The sequence below is a fragment of the Rosa chinensis genome, chromosome 5 (genome assembly GCF_002994745.2).
Source record: "Rosa chinensis cultivar Old Blush chromosome 5, RchiOBHm-V2, whole genome shotgun sequence".
In the NCBI taxonomy this organism is placed as follows: domain Eukaryota; kingdom Viridiplantae; phylum Streptophyta; class Magnoliopsida; order Rosales; family Rosaceae; genus Rosa; species Rosa chinensis.
Window position 1 is genome coordinate 6827687 of NC_037092.1, and position 16456 is coordinate 6844142.

Genomic DNA, 16456 nt, shown 5'->3' on the forward strand with positions numbered 1-16456 from the left:
GACAGATAAGTGATGAAATCTGAGATGAGTTCTGTCAGCCGTCCGATTGAAATCGGACAGTGACTAACCAAATGATCCATGGTCAATTGCTGACTAGGGGAACGGGACTCCTATTCTACATAGTAAGAAGCTAATATTTAAGGAAGAAAATGTTACAAACAGTACCCGAACTACGCATCATTCTTAACTTCAGTACCCGACTATGCAAAACTATCACTTTGGTACCCCAAGTTTGAAGTCCGACCCAAGAATGGTACATGCCGTCCATCACGACGTTAACTAGCTAACCATGTGGCATATTTTGAGGGCTCTCATGGTTTTCCACGTAGCAAAAACTTAACGTTGTGATTGGCGGCGTGTACCATTCTTGGGTCGAGCTTCAAACTTGGGATACCAAAGTGATAGTTTTGCATAGTTAGATACTGAAGTTAGGGGTCGGCCTTAATTCAGGTACTGTTTGACATATTTTCTATATTTAAGGCATCTCCTTCAACTTATTCCTCACTAACTAGTTTTAGCTTGAAAATCTCATCTCAACAAATGAGCCATTTTATGACTCACTTATTGCTTAGCTAAGATCTTTTTGTCCTAAACAAATAATTAGCAGCATTTAAATCCACTCTAGTCAAAATATCCAAAGACCACCGTTGACTTCTCCCGTCAGACAAAACCAGTCAAAATATCGTGAAATTTCGCGAGTTTTAAACACCTTACCAAGCCGACCGTTACAAGTACCTTTCTAGTTTCTAAAATCAGTTTGATCATCAACTTAAACCTAACTAGAATCACCCACCAACTTCCACGCGCCTATTTCTCCAACGCGCCCCGCTATCCCGTCCCATTTTCAAATATTTACCCACCAAATCCCTCCCCGCGCGTGGATTCCCTTTCCCTAGATTTAAATAATTTCTTTTCCTCAAAATTGGATCCGAGAAAAGAAGACCGTTCCTCGTAAAATGTGCACTAACTCTTTCCCTCTCTCCTTATTTAATTTTTCTCAAAATTAAAATATTTTTTATTTTTTATCTTGTAACAAGTTCTCTCTCACGTTAGGCGAGTCAGTAACACATCCATTCCGATAAAAATTTATGAATATTCTAACAAAAATCAAATTAATCTTTCACTGCAAGCGTATGAATCAAAAAAGCTTCGTCAAACTTGCTAACCACAGACTAATAGGAGTTGAAACTCAAATACTAGACACGAATGTTTTATGTTAGTACTCGACCAATCAGATAGTTTAATTTTCTTCAAAATTAATATAAATTTTTCTAATTTTTAAATTCTTTCTTTTTGTTCGCAAACTTCAAGTTACAGAGAGAGCTTGAGCTTCACTCACTTTCTCCAACACAGAGACAAGGACAGCCTTCACTCTATTAGAGAGGACTTTCAGAAACCTAAAGCCAGAGAGAGAGACCAAGTTTCAGTGAGAGAGAGAGAGTTTGTTGTAAGTTTAGCAATGGTAGCTGGGAAGGTGAGGGTAGCAATGGGGTTACAGAAATCCCCATCGCCGGCGCGTAGTAGTAAGCCAGAGCCGCCTCCGAAGCCGCCGTCGCCGTCAGTGAGCTCCGGCAAGTCGTCGCAGAAGGCGGTGTTCTCACGCTCCTTTGGCGTGTACTTCCCCCGCTCCTCCGCGCAGGTCCAGCCCAAGCCGCCGGACGTGACGGAGCTGCTCCGACTAGTGGAGGAGCTCCGGGACCGGGAGTCGAGGCTGAAGACGGAGCTTCTGGAGTACAAGCTGCTGAAGGAGTCGGTCGCCATTGTTCCGGTGCTGGAAAACCAGATCTTTAACAAGGACGAGGAGATTGGGAGAGCCACCAGAAAAATTGAAGTGCTTGAAAGCGAGAACAGGAGGTTGAGGAGTGAAGCGGAGTTGGTTAGGGTGGAGTTGGAGGAAGAGAGGAGGGAGAGCGAGAAGAAAGTGGAGGAAATGGAGGCGAAAATCAAAGCTATCCAGGCGGAGATTTCGGAGATGAAGAAGGCGGCGTCGGAAAGCGACGAGCTTTCGTCGTCGCAGAGATTTCAGGGACTGATGGAGGTGTCCGTTAGGTCCAATCTGATCAAGAACTTGAAGAAGGGAGTGAAATGTACGGACATCAGTGCAAGCCTGGAGAATCAGCAAAGACTGGAACGCTCGGATTCGAAGAGAGAGGAAGTTGAGATTGAAATGCCGAGACACTCCAGGTGTAACTCGGAGGATTTCGCCGAGCCGACTCTGTCTACTCTCAGATCTCGAATCCCTAGGGTTCCGAAACCGCCGCCGAGACCGTCGTCGTCGTCGTCATCCAACGGTGAAAACAAGGCCTCTACAACAGGAGAGCAAGCCAACATTCCACCTCCGCCTCCGCCGCCGCGACCGGCTCAGGCGAATGTGGCACCTCCACCGCCGCCTCCACCGTCACGATCGGCGCCGCCTCCTCCACCGCCGCCGCCGAAGGGGAGGAAGACGGTGACGGAGAAGGTGAGGCGAGTGCCGGAGGTTGTGGAGTTTTACCACTCTCTGATGCGGAGGGATTCTCGGAGAGACTCCGGTACGGGAGCTTCCGACGCACCGGCCACCGCCAATGCCCGTGACATGATCGGAGAGATCGAGAACCGCTCTGCTCACTTGCTCGCTGTAAGTTTCCGGTACTCGGTTTCTTGTCTAATTACGGTTTTGCCACTGGCCCTTTGGTGTCAGAGAGAAATGACCCGGCCTATTTGTCCCTACCGCCTTTTGTCTTGGATTTTATTGTGTTTTGCTTGTCAGATGAGACAGTACGTAGATTCGAATTTGATTTCAGATTTTTAAAAAGGCGTAATTTTGATGAATATCAGTGGCAAAATGTTCGCTCCTTGATTCTGTTTTAATTTGGTGTTTTGACAGATCAAAACGGATGTAGAAACGCAGGGAGATTTCATAAGGTTTTTGATCAAAGAAGTCGAGAATGCGGCGTTTACAGACATTAACGATGTGGTGCCTTTTGTCAAATGGCTGGATGATGAGCTCTCTTATTTGGTACCATTTCATCTCCCTGATTCGAAAATCGTTGGTATGGCTTTTCCACGGTCTCATACTGAGGCTAATTGGATTTGGATTTTAATGGTTTAGGTGGATGAAAGAGCTGTGCTTAAGCATTTTGACTGGCCGGAGCAGAAGGCTGACGCTCTGCGTGAGGCTGCATTCGGGTATTGCGATCTCAAGAAGCTTGAAACAGAGGCTTCTTCGTTCCCTGACCATTCTCGCCAGCCCTGCGGTCCAACCCTTAAAAAGATGCAGGCTTTGCTTGAAAAGTAAGTGCATTTCTTGGCTTCCTCTTTGCAATTAGTGTCATTTTAAGTGTAATGTATTAATCTTGTTGGTATAATTGTAACAGATTGGAGCATGGTGTTTACAACCTTTCGAGGATGAGAGAATCCGCGACGAAAAGATACAAAGTTTTCCAGATTCCTACAAATTGGATGCTGGATACTGAGTTTGTAAGCCAGGTAATTCCTTGCCTCTGTCTGTGTTTATGCTTCAGAAACCGAATGGATGAAATTTTTACTCATATTTTCTTACCTTGGATAACAATTCATTCTACAAGAGCATTGAATTCATTTCGGCCACACCCCATCACTCACAAAGTCATCACCTTTGGTTTATTGGATTAGGTCCCTATGAACCCTATGAATTTAATTAACTGGTCCCCTGGATCACTTGCTTGTAGATCTTGGAAAAGATATTAGGGAAACACGGTCTGCTATGTAATCTAGCTTAGGGTTTAACAATATGACAAAAGGAGGGTTAGATTTCTCTGATTTTCTATTCCCACGCCTGCATGTGCAGTTGTGCACATGTGAACTACTACCCACCAATCTTTATATTATATGTTTGTCCTCTTCACTTTTTATTTCGGAGTTTTCCGAGTAAGGAAGCAAGTAAGATTCTCTAGCTTCACTTTATAGAGTTTCATGTCTTGTCAAAATGCATATTTGTAATGCAAAGATGCTCAATCTGGAAAAGCCTGAAAGTTGAATACATTAAGAAATAGTGAAACATGTCGAAAGGTGATCCTCACTTAATGATATCCCTTCATTTCAAATTTGGTAATTCTTGCTAGTGCTGCGTAAATGCTGTGCTATGCACAACCATTAGGTGGTGTTTGTTACGTGGGACTATTATCCCCCACCTTATTTCCTATAATAGTCTAGGACTCTTCTAACCTGGGATATGCTATGTTAATACATGACCCATGTTTGGTACTGCTTAGGACTAAAGAGCAGAATAGTCAAAATAGTCATATCCCATGTTTGTTTGTGTATTGGACTAAAAGTTGGTAATTTGTAGAGACATGAACAATTTTATGAGTTTGTGAGAAGAAAGGAAAATTGGAATGAGAAAGCTGAAGACAAATCCAGAAATTGTATCCCTTACGTGACCAGTTACAGTTACTTGGTCAGTGACATGGTCAGTTACTTAACCAGTTACAGATACTTGGTCAGTGACATGGTCAGTTACTTGGTCAGTGACATGGTCAGTTACTTTGTCACTGTCAGTGACATGGTCAGTTACTTGACCAGTTACAGATACTTGGTCAGTGACATGGTCAGTTACTTGGTCAGTGACATGGTCAGTTACTTGGTCAGTGACATGGTCAGTTACTTGGTCAGTGACATGGTCAGTTACTTGACCAGTTACAGATACTTGGTCAGTTACTTGGTCAGTGACATGGTCAGTTACTTGGTCAGTGACATGGTCAGTTACTTGACCAGTGACATGGTCAGTTACTTGGTCAGTGACATGTTCAGTTACGTGACCAGTTACATGACTAGTTACAGTTACTTGACCCAGAATTGATCAACATCCAAAATCAATGAAAACAAACAGCCAAATAAGAAGATAAAAACACAGACGTTGTTAAAAGAAAGAAAAAACCCAGAATTGATCAACATTCAAAATCAATGAAAACAACCAACCAAAGAAGAAGATAAAAACACAGACATTGTTAAAAGAAAAAAAAACCCAATCTTGAAATTGATCAATTCTTAGCAAATCAAGCTACCCAGACACCAATTGTTACAACCCATAAACAATTGTTAATAGAAAATCAATCCATAGTCTTTAATTTAACAAATCACAGTAGATACATGAGAAGAAGAAGCTAGACAGGGTTGAAGGGAAGAGGGAATCAGAATCAAAGCAAAAGGAGCATGACATAGAAAAGAAATTGAACATAGAAGTTCAAGGAGGATGATGCGCGATCGAGAGTGGAGAGACGAGGCTGAAGCACGAAAGAGAAGGAGAGACGAGGTTGAAGCGCGCAAAAGGGAAGGAGAGACTAATGCGTTGTTGAAGCCCGTGCTTCCACAGTCCGATGAGTTTTGGGGGTTCTATGTAAGAAGGTCGGGAGCTGATGCGGGGACTCTCTAATCTCATTTAATTGAGTCCTCATGTGTGCCAAACGTGGGATGAGTCTTATTTTCTTATATAAGTTACTCCAATCCAGTCCAGTCCCATGTAACAAACATAGCCTTAAAGTTTTCCGGCAGCAGAAAGGTGTAGAAATTAAAACTGTGCTTTTATACTTGCCGTATTGTCTGTACTATTGAAGTTTTATGAAGCAGAAAGGTGTAGGAATTATAGTTAGAATAATGCTTCTCTGCTTTGCAGTTTTCTTGCACTTAATGTTGTGTTGGCAATTATTGAAGTGTTTTTTCAGATGAAAACAGTAATTAAAGATTTGAAGTAGAAAGATGTAGGAATTAAAACAATGCTCTTCTACAACCAGAAATATGAATGTAATTTGTAGTGCCCTGACTGTTAGGTAACTTATTAGTGTGCTGACAATGGTGTGTGTACATCTTCCCAGATCAAGCTGGCATCCGTAAAATTGGCAATGAAGTATATGAAGAGAGTCTCTGCGGAGCTTGAAATAGTAGGTGGTGGCGGCCCAGAAGAAGAAGAGCTGATAGTTCAAGGCGTTCGATTTGCCTTCCGTGTGCATCAGGTAAGCTACTCACTTTAAGCACTCAACAGCCTGTTTTAGACTTGTGTAGTAATTTCACTTTCTTATGATAGCTGATGGAATAATGACATGGTTATTGTTCTCTGCAGTTTGCTGGTGGTTTCGATGCAGAAACGATGAAAGCTTTCCAGGTATTGAGAGATAAAGTGAGATCATGCCATGTACAATGCCAAAACCAGCAACAGCAAAAATTTGTTTGCAAGTCCACACCATGCTAATCTCTGCAGCACTCTCTGCTTCAGAAATTGCTCTGAGTTTTTGTTGTAAAGATAGAACATCCTGTTTGTGAATACAATGGCTGCTGCCATAATGCATTCATATTCATTCATCGGCTCATCCCCTACTCGGAAATGTTCCTCATCGCACCATTTCATTACAGAACTACTAACATGTGTAATAGCTTGTAACTATAAGGAAGTATGCTACAACTTAGGTACTCTCTTATTAAAAATCACGCATAAGATCAACTGCTCTTTCACCTTTTATAATCAGTAGTATCTATTGCCATTGTTGTGTTCTAGGATTCTCGTATCCAATTTACCTAGGACGTCGAAATGCTAAGAACCGTCGTCGACATGTGTGGCCAACTTCTGCTGTTAAATCCAATGCCCGCACAAGTTTTCAAGTTAAATCCGAATTACCTACATTAAAAATGACCGAACAGTCGAAATGCTAGGAACAGTCGTCTACAATTGTAATCAGTTGCATTCCTATGCTGATTCCATATGGTAAGTGAATAGTCTAATGGAAATGAAATATTCTCATATCGATTATTTCCTTCTCTCATTTCAATTGCTTCCGATTCATGATTTTCTCCATTCCAGATAAGTAAATATATTATTAATCATAACTTAATTCTTGGCTAACCGTAACGCCAACTGAATCCGAATTTTAAAACTCAACCTACATGTTCAATTTTTTTTTTTTCTCTCATTGGATTATCCGTCATGATTAAAAACAAGAACTAGGGGGAAAAAAAAGAAAAAGAGGAGGGCCGGTTTGCCCGTTTGAGACCCATTAGTAGTATCGGGGCAACGAAACTATTCCAGATAGGGAAAAGAAGGAGAATGACTGCCTGCTTCTTCCTAAATCTGCCACTTTCTTCTTCGTCTGCTTCCTTTACCTCTCAAACTAATAAGAATAACCCAGCAATTTCTTCACACACACTTCTCACTCTAATCCAAACACAATTCCCTCTTCGAACCGCTCGATTCTCACGCCAAGTCAGAGCCGCATCGACTGCCATGGAAGCCCAGAAAAGTGAGACCAGCGGCTCAGCTCAACCTATGAAGCTCTTGTTCGTGGAGATGGGTGTGGGCTACGACCAACATGGGTGAGCTTCCTTTTTCCCAGTTGACTCTGTTCTCGGTTTGTTTCACACACTTGATGATTGCCCAGATGAGAATCTTTGTGTAGTTTTAAGTTTTGATCATAAAAAGATATGGACTTTATGCTAGAACATATTTGATGATTGCCCATTGGAGAGTTTTGTGTAGTTTTAAGTTTTGATGATCAAAGATTGGTACTTTGTGTTAAAGATGGTAGTTTTGTAATGCTGAGTTTGATGATTTGTGTGGTGAAACAGGCAAGATGTTACGTCCGCAGCAATGAGGGCTTGTAGAGATGCCATCACTTCCAATTCGATCCCTGCTTTTCGAAGAGGTAAAGATTGTTCCTTTATAGAAGTTTTTGATTGGAGAACTAAATATTTAGCATAGTGTTGAATTTTGTTTTGTGAATATATGTTATGTTTTGATAAAGGGTTCAGGGTAGTGAGGTTTTGACATGGGGTTAGTTGTTGGGCTTTGTGTATGGAAACCATTGTGTTGGATGGTTATCACATTTGGAAGATCATTTTGAATTTGTTTCGTTAGTCAATTAGTCCTAATTTCTGCAGGGTCAATACCTGGAGTTACATTTGAGGAGATGAAACTACAGATCAAGCTGGGAGTGCCTCATATACTACAACAGTCGCTCGATGTCGAGAAGGTCAAATCAGTCTTTCCATAGTGAGTATTAGTCCATTAGCTGAAACATGTGCAACTTAATCATATTCTATACTATATTGTGCACTCTAGGTTGTTTTGACATCATTCTGGGTATCCAAACGATGCAATATCTATTGTTTTTGTGGAATCAGTGAATGTGATCTGTGTCTGTAGTGCTGCTGTGGAATCATAGTTTTAGAATTGTGCTGTTGCTTGTACTATTATTCCCTGTTTGATATGAATTCTATTGAGAGCTGGAAATGGCATCTAGTACCTTTGTCTCATGGAGAAATATATTGAAATAATTTTCATCCTTTAACAGTGATTGAATCTCTTCACTGCTGCCCAAAGGGGCAAGCTTCTACATATAACCCATAGTTTTCTTGCACAACACTTTGACTGTTGAGCTTTCTTGATAGAAGATTAAGGAATATGTTAACAATTTGCTTATTCATTGTCAATGTGAATTTGGTCTGATACTCTAGTCAAAGTTATACCTTGTTTCTTAGAAAAACATAGATCGGTAGTAACTAGTAACATATTAAGGACATCTCAACAGCTTCCTCTGGTAAGCAATGAGGTAGTGAACAGATCAACATGTAGATCCGGGTTTTGCCCACTGTTATAATGCAGTTTTCTGTTGTATGATGCAATGATGTTGCAACCACTCAAACCAGATGATCTTCGCTGTGATATTACTCCTTTCTCTGCAGTTTTTCTGTTTTATGTTGCAATGATGTTGAAACCACATTAGCTTCTCTGTGATATTACTCCTCTCTCTGTACTTCTTCTGACCAAACTTAATTGCAGTGGAAAGATTTTGAATGTTGAAGTTGTTGATGGTGGACTGATATGCTCAAGTGGTGTGGTTGTAGAAGATATGGGAGATAAGAATGATGACTGTTATATAGTGAATGCAGCAGTTTATATTGGTTACTAGCTTGAGTAGCTTCACCCACCAGCTGATGATTAATTATCTTCAAGAGTGACAGGAATGGCTGCACTGTTCAACATATGTTTCAGAACTGTCTTCTGCATGTTGTTGTGGTTGGTACTTGGTAGTTTGATGATTATTGCAACAGGTTGTGCAAATGGTCTATTGAAACTTATCTGAGGATTTGTAGATACTATAATGAAGTAGTTCTGATGATCATTTTGTCTACATGTCAATTTGAAGGTACGCTAATGTGTAGTTTACTTGTTTGATAGCTGATGTGTTTTTGAGGTTGGCCTTTGTGGCTTTCTTTGTTTATTCAATAAATTGGAAATCCAAGATGTTGAGCACATTTCTGGTAATTTCCACATCTACATTTCTTTCATTACAGGGAAAATAAACATGAAAGTTCATACTAGCACTACCATGTTCTTGCTTTCTGTAATCCCAAACAGTGTCGCTTTCTGTCTTAACTCCAATGCTTTCTTCCTCTGGTTAAATATTCATTCCATATACAATTGTCTTTGCCATCTTATTGTTTACCAATCAAAGTGAATCTGAAATCTGAACCCCTTTAATACACGAGCAATGTATATAAACAAAGGAAAACTAGGACTGGTTGCTATTGTTGCTCAGTGTTTGATTTTCACATGATGAGTGATGCATATAAGAGTTGGTTCCATGTATCAGGCAACCCAGGCAGACACCAGTGGCTGCAATCGTTACCTGAATGGTCGCCGCTATATGTTGAGGGATGAGCATCCTTCCTTAACTGTGAGAGTGTCGTAATGTCGAGCAAATAAACTGGATTCTTAATAGTACTCAACACTCTACTTACAACACCAGCTTCTGGAGGTGCCCCTGCTGGGTATGTCGATCCAGTTAGCGGCCCAAGTTCTCCCTGGCAATTCTTCTTCGGGGAGTTCCATTCCTGGCCCCTGGTTCAAACAAATAATTGTCATTTTTAGTTGGAATATGAGAAAGAGCTTGAATACAACGATTGCAACTAAGATTCTTTCCACCACTTACTGGTAATGGGTCGGAGAAATCCCCTGAAAGAAAACTTTGGTCTTAGAAGGATCAACATTTGTGTCAACCCATTTTGCCCAAGTGGAAAGCCCCTTGAGGTATGCTGTCAAACGGTCCATATCTTTGTACAAGTTTGTCCCGTCCTGAAAATAATCAAATCTGCATAACAGATCCATTACATGTATCCGTCAGAGAGATAAACACATGATTGTTTGCACTATAAAGTAATAATGTCAAAGAATTGTTTTGAAAGCGTACGGCCGATCTTTTCCCTTATGGGTCCACCAATGCCATGAGTTGAAGACCAACATGTCCATGTCTTTCCAATACTTTCCGGCCTCGATGGAGTCCAGCTTCAACACACGGCCGACGTCTTCTCTAACTATATCTACAAGATACGGCGTGCGGAATAGATACAAGGTCACTCCATAATCCTGTAGAAAATCAGTACGAATTAAACATACATACATGTATTATTCAAACAATTACGTACTTTATAAGATTAAAAGCTTAATACTATAAGAATGAAATATATGGCTGCTATTCAAGCAGAAGTGGACACTAGAAGCATTTAATCTCATTATCAGGGGTACAACTTGTATCAACTATCGACTTTCACGTGAAGAATGATATGTAGCCAGCGGCTACTTTTCTCGAGGGTTATCACCAAAAGCAGGCACCAAGCAAGAACTGTTCCCTAGTATGGTCCAATTCATAAATCTATGCCCCGGCCAGAAAATAAAGTGTGTGTGGTTTAGGGTAGTTTAACAGGTTATCCTCCCTTCTTAATTTCTTATCAATCTGAATGAATAGATCGATCCGGCAGCATAACGTTATTTGACTTATCCCCTCACTTTTAATATGAATAACTAAATCGGTTGATAACATAACATGTTAAATGAATCAAACAAGCGGACCACTAATAAAACTCATATAATGTTTAGGTAGAAACTGCCATTACGTTGTACCACATGCTTGTTTTCTAAGCTACAGCCTCCGAGTGATCACTTAAACAACCCTTTCAGGGGATAGATGATTGAAGAAGACCGGACGACGGCCCACATATGATTCCAGGTTGGCTTGGTTGCTCAACACAGCCTGTAAACGTTCATGTCTTTAAAAGATCTACGTGGAAGCGAATAATCTACGCCAACATCAAAAAATTTGTAGGCCTCTTATATTGAATTATCTGTTTGCCAAGTCAATCAAAGAGTTAAGTAAAAAAGAATTAGGCGTCGGTGTATTAATAGTAGACTAGTTTCCTACGGTAGTAAACGAGCATCGTAGACTAGCTCGAGACTAGGTCGAGTCAATTAAAGACTAGGTAAGTGAAGTCCATCTTCCTCAAAATTTGGGTGGAACAAAAGGCGATCTTTTACCCTTTTATCTCTCCAAAAACACTCTTTTTTGATCTTCCACTCCATACTAGAAAAAATACATGTAAAAAAACAGTGGAAAGCAGCAAAGCATGGAGGTTAGACCAGGAAAAAAAATGAAAGAAAGCAAAGCATGGAGAAGTAGATAAAGTAATCTGGGGTTCACATCCAAAATCAATTGGCAATGGATGGAGTGGCCCAAATCCTTATAAACTCATAGGCAATGTCCCATTTTTCCCATGTGGGATGTATATATTCTCAACACGCCCTCGCACGTGTGGCGAATTTTCAAGCCATACACGTGGACAACTTTGGGTGACGTGGAGCCCGTGTGGCCGTTAGACATGCACACTTGGGTAACCCGCTCTGATACCATGATAAAGTAATCTGGGGTTCACATCCAAAACCAATTGGCAATGGATGGAGTGGCCCAAACCCTTATAAACTCATAGGCAAAGTCCCATTTTTCCCATGTGGGATGTATATATTCTCAACAAAGTACTCGACCTTCTATAAAAAAACTGTAGTATAAACGAAAAACAGAGCAGCGGAACATGTTGGGAAAAGAGACAAAAGGAGATTAAAAAAAACATGTCGAGGTAAGAAAATAATTGCAAAGGGACAAATATGCAGTCATGCAGCAAAAGAATTTGACAGCAATGAGGTTCACGGTCTCAATAATAGTACCTGAAAGTTCACAGATGATATCGAGTCCTTCTTCACAAAAGTGTTCTTGGCATTTGGCACCGACGCATGTATCATACACGACAACGATTCCCACATGTTCAGACTCAGTGAGTCCCCCACGAACATTATCTTCTTCCCACTCCATCTCTTCAGAAAATCACTCCCATCAAACCTTCATACAATAACAACAAACAACCCATTAGTTAGTTCACAAAAGTACTCGAGAATCTAATTTAGCTGGGAGGCTTATCCGTCACGCCTGAAGTATTCTGATGAACTATAAGTATAGATATAGAGCCGAAACCCCGAGAACTGGAAGCTTACCTTGGCAGGTTGCAAGAGTCGGGTTTCCATGCGTACTTGAGGAACTGCTTGTCCGGCCTTCCGTACTTTATGCAATCAAACTCGGCATCAATGAAGGGACAGCTCGAGGAATCGTATAGGGGATTCCAAGAAGGGTCGAACACCCAATTGCCTTGGAACAAATTGCAGCTGGTCACTTGCTTTCTTCCACGTTTCAAAGGGCTGCCATGGTGCCCTACAGTGCTTCCATGGTGGCCAGCTGACACTGCTTCCTGTGAAAACAAGACCAGAGCTTGAAGAAATGTGAGGAACAGAGCTTGGAGCCTAAAACCCATTTTGGATTTTGGTTCCTGAATAGCTTTTTGTGAGTGTGAGGGAAACGAATGTTGTTTTTATAGTAAAAGGAGAGAGAGAGGGGTTTGGCTTCGGCGGTTCACATGGCTTGTGAATGAGGAAGAGGACAGTGATATGTATATATTTGATTAGTATTTCTGTGAAATGAGTTGGGAAAAGTTGGAAGGAATCAGAAATAACAGGATTAAGAACTCAGGGGGGTTGAAACTTAGAATATGTTTAATGATTAATGGGGCAAATTTTTCTGTTACGTTTTTTTTTTGAGAAGAAATTACGTTTTTTTTAATTGGTCTGCATGTCACGGGCATATATATATGAGCCAGTGTTGACTGAAGTGTAGGGATGGCAATGGGGCGGGTTGGGAATGGGGATCACAATACCATCCCCATCCCCGGAGTCATTCTCTATCCCCATCCCCGCCCCAATCCCCAATAAAAATATATTGGGGATTCCCCGTCCCCATCCCCACTGGGGACGAAGCCTCCAAACCCGCCACAAATCCTCAATAAAAATTTAATAAATAAAACATTTTTTTCTCATATTGCATTTTTTTAAATCAAAATCTACAACAAATAAATTTAAAACATGATTAAATTCATAAATCATAATTTAGTGAGTACAAAAGTCAAAACACCGTTAAAGTAAAGTAGTAAATGTATATATTTATTATTTATACTATAAAAAATAAATTAAAATATAATATATTGGGGCGGGTTTGGGGATGGGGATCACAATACCATCCATGCCCCATCCCTAATCTTAGATAGCGGGGATTGGGGATCCCCATCCCCATTCCCCATTTGTCCCCAAATTCTCCCCCCATTAGGGGCGGGTATCCAATGGAGCTCCGCCCCGCTGGGGATTTTTGCCATCCCTACTGAAGTGTTTTCTAGTGGGTACACAACTACAGTACTATACAGCTCTCATATTGCAATTTCCCATCACATGGTTAAATAATGTGTTTGCTTCAGTTTCATATAAAAATTAAATTAATTATCAATTTAGAGGGGGAACCATATCTATATTTCCAATGCATAAAACAGAGGGTTAGGGATACCCGTTGACGTGACTGCTGTTTTGGTTTCAATGTCTCCCTAATTTTTTGCTCGCAACAATCAAACTTTTATTCTTTACATATTAGCACACGGAAAATGATTTGTGGCCTCAATGAGGCCTAAGATTTGTGACCTCAATCCTAGGTGTCATGCCATGTTACCTACACACATCACCTATTTGTCAAATCATGCCATGTAATTATTGAGTAAAAAGACTATCTTATGCTTCCAAAATCTAATGGCTCTAAATTATTTTGGTTTTCATTTAAAAATAAAATATATTATTTGGTTTTTTTTTTCTTTTTCTTTTTCTTTTTTTTCGTTATATATATATATATATATGTTTGTGAATATATATATATATATATAATTCGTACAGAAATTTATATATGTATATTCGATGTAGAATTAATATGGTATAAATATATATATATATATTAATTTCATAATTTCAACCCACAAAATTAATAAAAAAATTGATTAAAAAAAAAGTCAAATTTAAAATTGATTCCACAAAAATGGAAAGAAAATATATTAATATCTTAATTATAACCCATCAAATTTGGTAAATTGAAGTAATATTCAACTCTTTTAATAAATGAATTTAATAAAATTAATGGAAGATTAGTTTACCTTGCACTAATAAGTTAATTAGAAAAGTCAAAAATTAAATTGGATCCACAAAAATGGAAAGAAAATGTATTGAAATCGTAATTAAAACCTAAGAAATCTGGTAATTGAAGAGGTAAGAAAATATCATTAATAAATTGAATTGATAAAATTCTAGATTCCATCATTTCAAAATTTCTCGATAATTTAATATTGTCGCATCCAAACGCAACATTAGGAAGTGTTCCTTAAAGGTCAAGTGAGACTTCATTAATACAACTATTCGTTTATTTTTACATGAAAAAACAATCATAATGTTATTAATACTATGTAGAAATTCAATGAACAATAGGTGTATAACATAGCAATAATCAAAGAAAAAGTGCAATTAAGGAAGGTGTAAAATGGAGAGGATTGTATGCACCGACAGTAGTGCACTGTCGGTATTTTAATCTCTAAAAAAATAACAACCACTCATCTAATCCACTCCTTTATATATTTTAATATATAAAAAATTACATCCATTCATATTGCAAGTACTCAAGCACTAACGGTGTATGGAATTCACTCCCGGTGTAAAATAGAAGTCATCGTCCACATTAACATTAAAGTCAGCTAACATGTCTTACACGAACAAATAAGTAATAAGTAGCTAATAATGAGCCAGTAAAGTTTACTGGAGACTTTTCCCTAATGGCATATTTACACTGAAATAGAAATCATCATCCACACTGAAATTTAAAGTCAACTAACATGTCTTACAATAACAAATAAGTACTAAGTATCCAATGACGAGCCAGTAGAGTTCACTGGAGACCTTTACCTAATGGCATATTCACACTTAAATAGAAACCATCATCTACTGAAACTGAAAGAGCTAACATGTCTTGCACGAACAAGTAAGTATTAAGTAGCCAATGATGAGCTGGTCAAGTTTACTGAGGATCTTTTTCCAATGGCATAATTACACTAAAATAGAAGTCATCATCCACATTGCCTTACAGTAACAAATAAGTACTAAGTAGCCAATAATGAGCTAGTAAAGTTCACTGAGGACCTTTTCCTAATGACATAATTACACTAAAATAGAAGTCATCATCCATACTGAAATTTAAAGTTAGCTAGCATGTCTTACACGAAAAATAAGTACTAAGTAGCTAATAATGAGCCAGTAAAGTTTACTGGAGACCTTTCCCGAATGGCATATTCACAATAAAATAGAAGCCATCATCCATTGAAACTTAAAATAAGCTAGTGTATCTTGCACGAACAAGTAAGTACTAAGAGCAACTCCAACAGCTTCCCTATAATTTTTGTATTATAGAGAAGCAAAAGTCAAACCTTTAGCCTATTTTTCTTCTCCAACTCCAACAGATTCCCTAGTTTACAGTAATCTATAAAATCTCCATATTCTTCTTTAAAATTTTGGAGTTTGCTGTAAATATAGGGAATTTGGTTTTCTCCCTCCTCAATTTCCCTAAAATAGAGATAGTTATAGGGAATCTGTTGGAGCAAAAGAGGCTCATTTTTCCTTAAAGTAGAGAAAAATCAAAATATAAGGAATCTGTTGGAGTTGCTCTGAGTAGCCAATAGTAAAGTTCAACGGGGAATCTTTCCCTAATAATATATTCACACTAAAATTGAAGCCATATATCATTCACATTGAAATTGAAAGTCAGCTAAGTACTAACATGTCTTATACGAACAAAAAAGTACTAAGTAGCTAATAATGAACAAGTAGAGTTCACTGGGAACTTTTTTCTAATGACATATTTACACTAAAATAGAAGCTATCATTCACATTTAAAAATCATTATTGTCTATTGAAAAATTTGGGATCAACAAAACAAGTATACTTTCAAACATTAATTTCCTCATGTGCAACATATTGTATTCCATATTAAGCAATTTCTTTTCAGATATCAACTTCCCAATCAATTTAGATATCTAGGTTTTCAATCACCATATTTTATGAGTTAAAATTACGAGTTAAATACATTTTCTTTCCATTTTTGTGAATCGAATTTAATTTTTGACTTTTCAAATTAACTTGTTAATGTAACGTAACTAATCTTCCATTAAATTTATTTATTAAAAGATTTAAATATTACTTCAATTTACCAGATTTCATGGA

The 16456-nt window shown here is 38.8% G+C and overlaps 3 protein-coding genes across 3 annotated transcripts; 2 read left to right on the plus strand and 1 right to left on the minus strand.

Annotated features, from left to right (window-relative positions):
- The first annotated feature begins 1327 nt into the window (after positions 1–1327).
- On the plus strand, positions 1328–6477 carry LOC112202163 (protein CHUP1, chloroplastic). Its single transcript, XM_024343087.2, has 6 exons — positions 1328–2617; positions 2867–2998; positions 3092–3273; positions 3357–3468; positions 5832–5969; positions 6077–6477. Exons 1-6 carry the CDS (start codon positions 1460–1462, stop codon positions 6203–6205), a joined length of 1851 nt encoding a protein of 616 aa, XP_024198855.1. The 5' UTR covers positions 1328–1459; the 3' UTR covers positions 6206–6477.
- Positions 6478–7014: 537 nt separating this feature from the next.
- LOC112165259 lies at positions 7015–9261 on the plus strand. The gene is made up of 4 exons (XM_024301727.2): positions 7015–7320; positions 7573–7649; positions 7885–7996; positions 8786–9261. The coding sequence occupies exons 1-4, from the start codon at positions 7055–7057 to the stop codon at positions 8913–8915; spliced, it is 585 nt and encodes a 194-aa protein (XP_024157495.1). The 5' UTR covers positions 7015–7054; the 3' UTR covers positions 8916–9261.
- On the minus strand, positions 9253–12781 carry LOC112165258 (protein trichome birefringence-like 38). Its single transcript, XM_024301726.2, has 5 exons — positions 12326–12781; positions 12002–12173; positions 10197–10372; positions 9939–10097; positions 9253–9847 (listed from the first exon to the last, which is right to left on the minus strand). Exons 1-5 carry the CDS (start codon positions 12637–12639, stop codon positions 9556–9558), a joined length of 1113 nt encoding a protein of 370 aa, XP_024157494.1. The 5' UTR covers positions 12640–12781; the 3' UTR covers positions 9253–9555.
- Between the last annotated feature and the right edge of the window lie 3675 nt (positions 12782–16456).

What these genes read in the sequence shown, in the direction of transcription:
- LOC112165259 (XM_024301727.2), top strand. Translation starts at nt 7,055, where the DNA reads ATGACTGCCTGCTTCTTCCTAAATCTGCCACTTTCTTCTTCGTCTGCT. An exon ending in GATCCCTGCTTTTCGAAGAG is followed by an intron (nt 7,650 to 7,884) that starts GTAAAGATTGTT and finishes TAATTTCTGCAG; the next exon opens with GGTCAATACCTGGAGTTACA. An exon ending in GTCAAATCAGTCTTTCCATA is followed by an intron (nt 7,997 to 8,785) that starts GTGAGTATTAGT and finishes ACTTAATTGCAG; the next exon opens with TGGAAAGATTTTGAATGTTG.
- LOC112165258 (XM_024301726.2), bottom strand. Translation starts at nt 12,639, where the DNA reads ATGGGTTTTAGGCTCCAAGCTCTGTTCCTCACATTTCTTCAAGCTCTG. An exon ending in GACTCTTGCAACCTGCCAAG is followed by an intron (nt 12,174 to 12,325) that starts GTAAGCTTCCAG and finishes TATTGTATGAAG; the next exon opens with GTTTGATGGGAGTGATTTTC. An exon ending in CATAAGGGAAAAGATCGGCC is followed by an intron (nt 10,098 to 10,196) that starts GTACGCTTTCAA and finishes TCTGTTATGCAG; the next exon opens with ATTTGATTATTTTCAGGACG.
- LOC112202163 (XM_024343087.2), top strand. Translation starts at nt 1,460, where the DNA reads ATGGTAGCTGGGAAGGTGAGGGTAGCAATGGGGTTACAGAAATCCCCA. An exon ending in ATGATGAGCTCTCTTATTTG is followed by an intron (nt 2,999 to 3,091) that starts GTACCATTTCAT and finishes TTAATGGTTTAG; the next exon opens with GTGGATGAAAGAGCTGTGCT. An exon ending in ATGCAGGCTTTGCTTGAAAA is followed by an intron (nt 3,274 to 3,356) that starts GTAAGTGCATTT and finishes TAATTGTAACAG; the next exon opens with ATTGGAGCATGGTGTTTACA.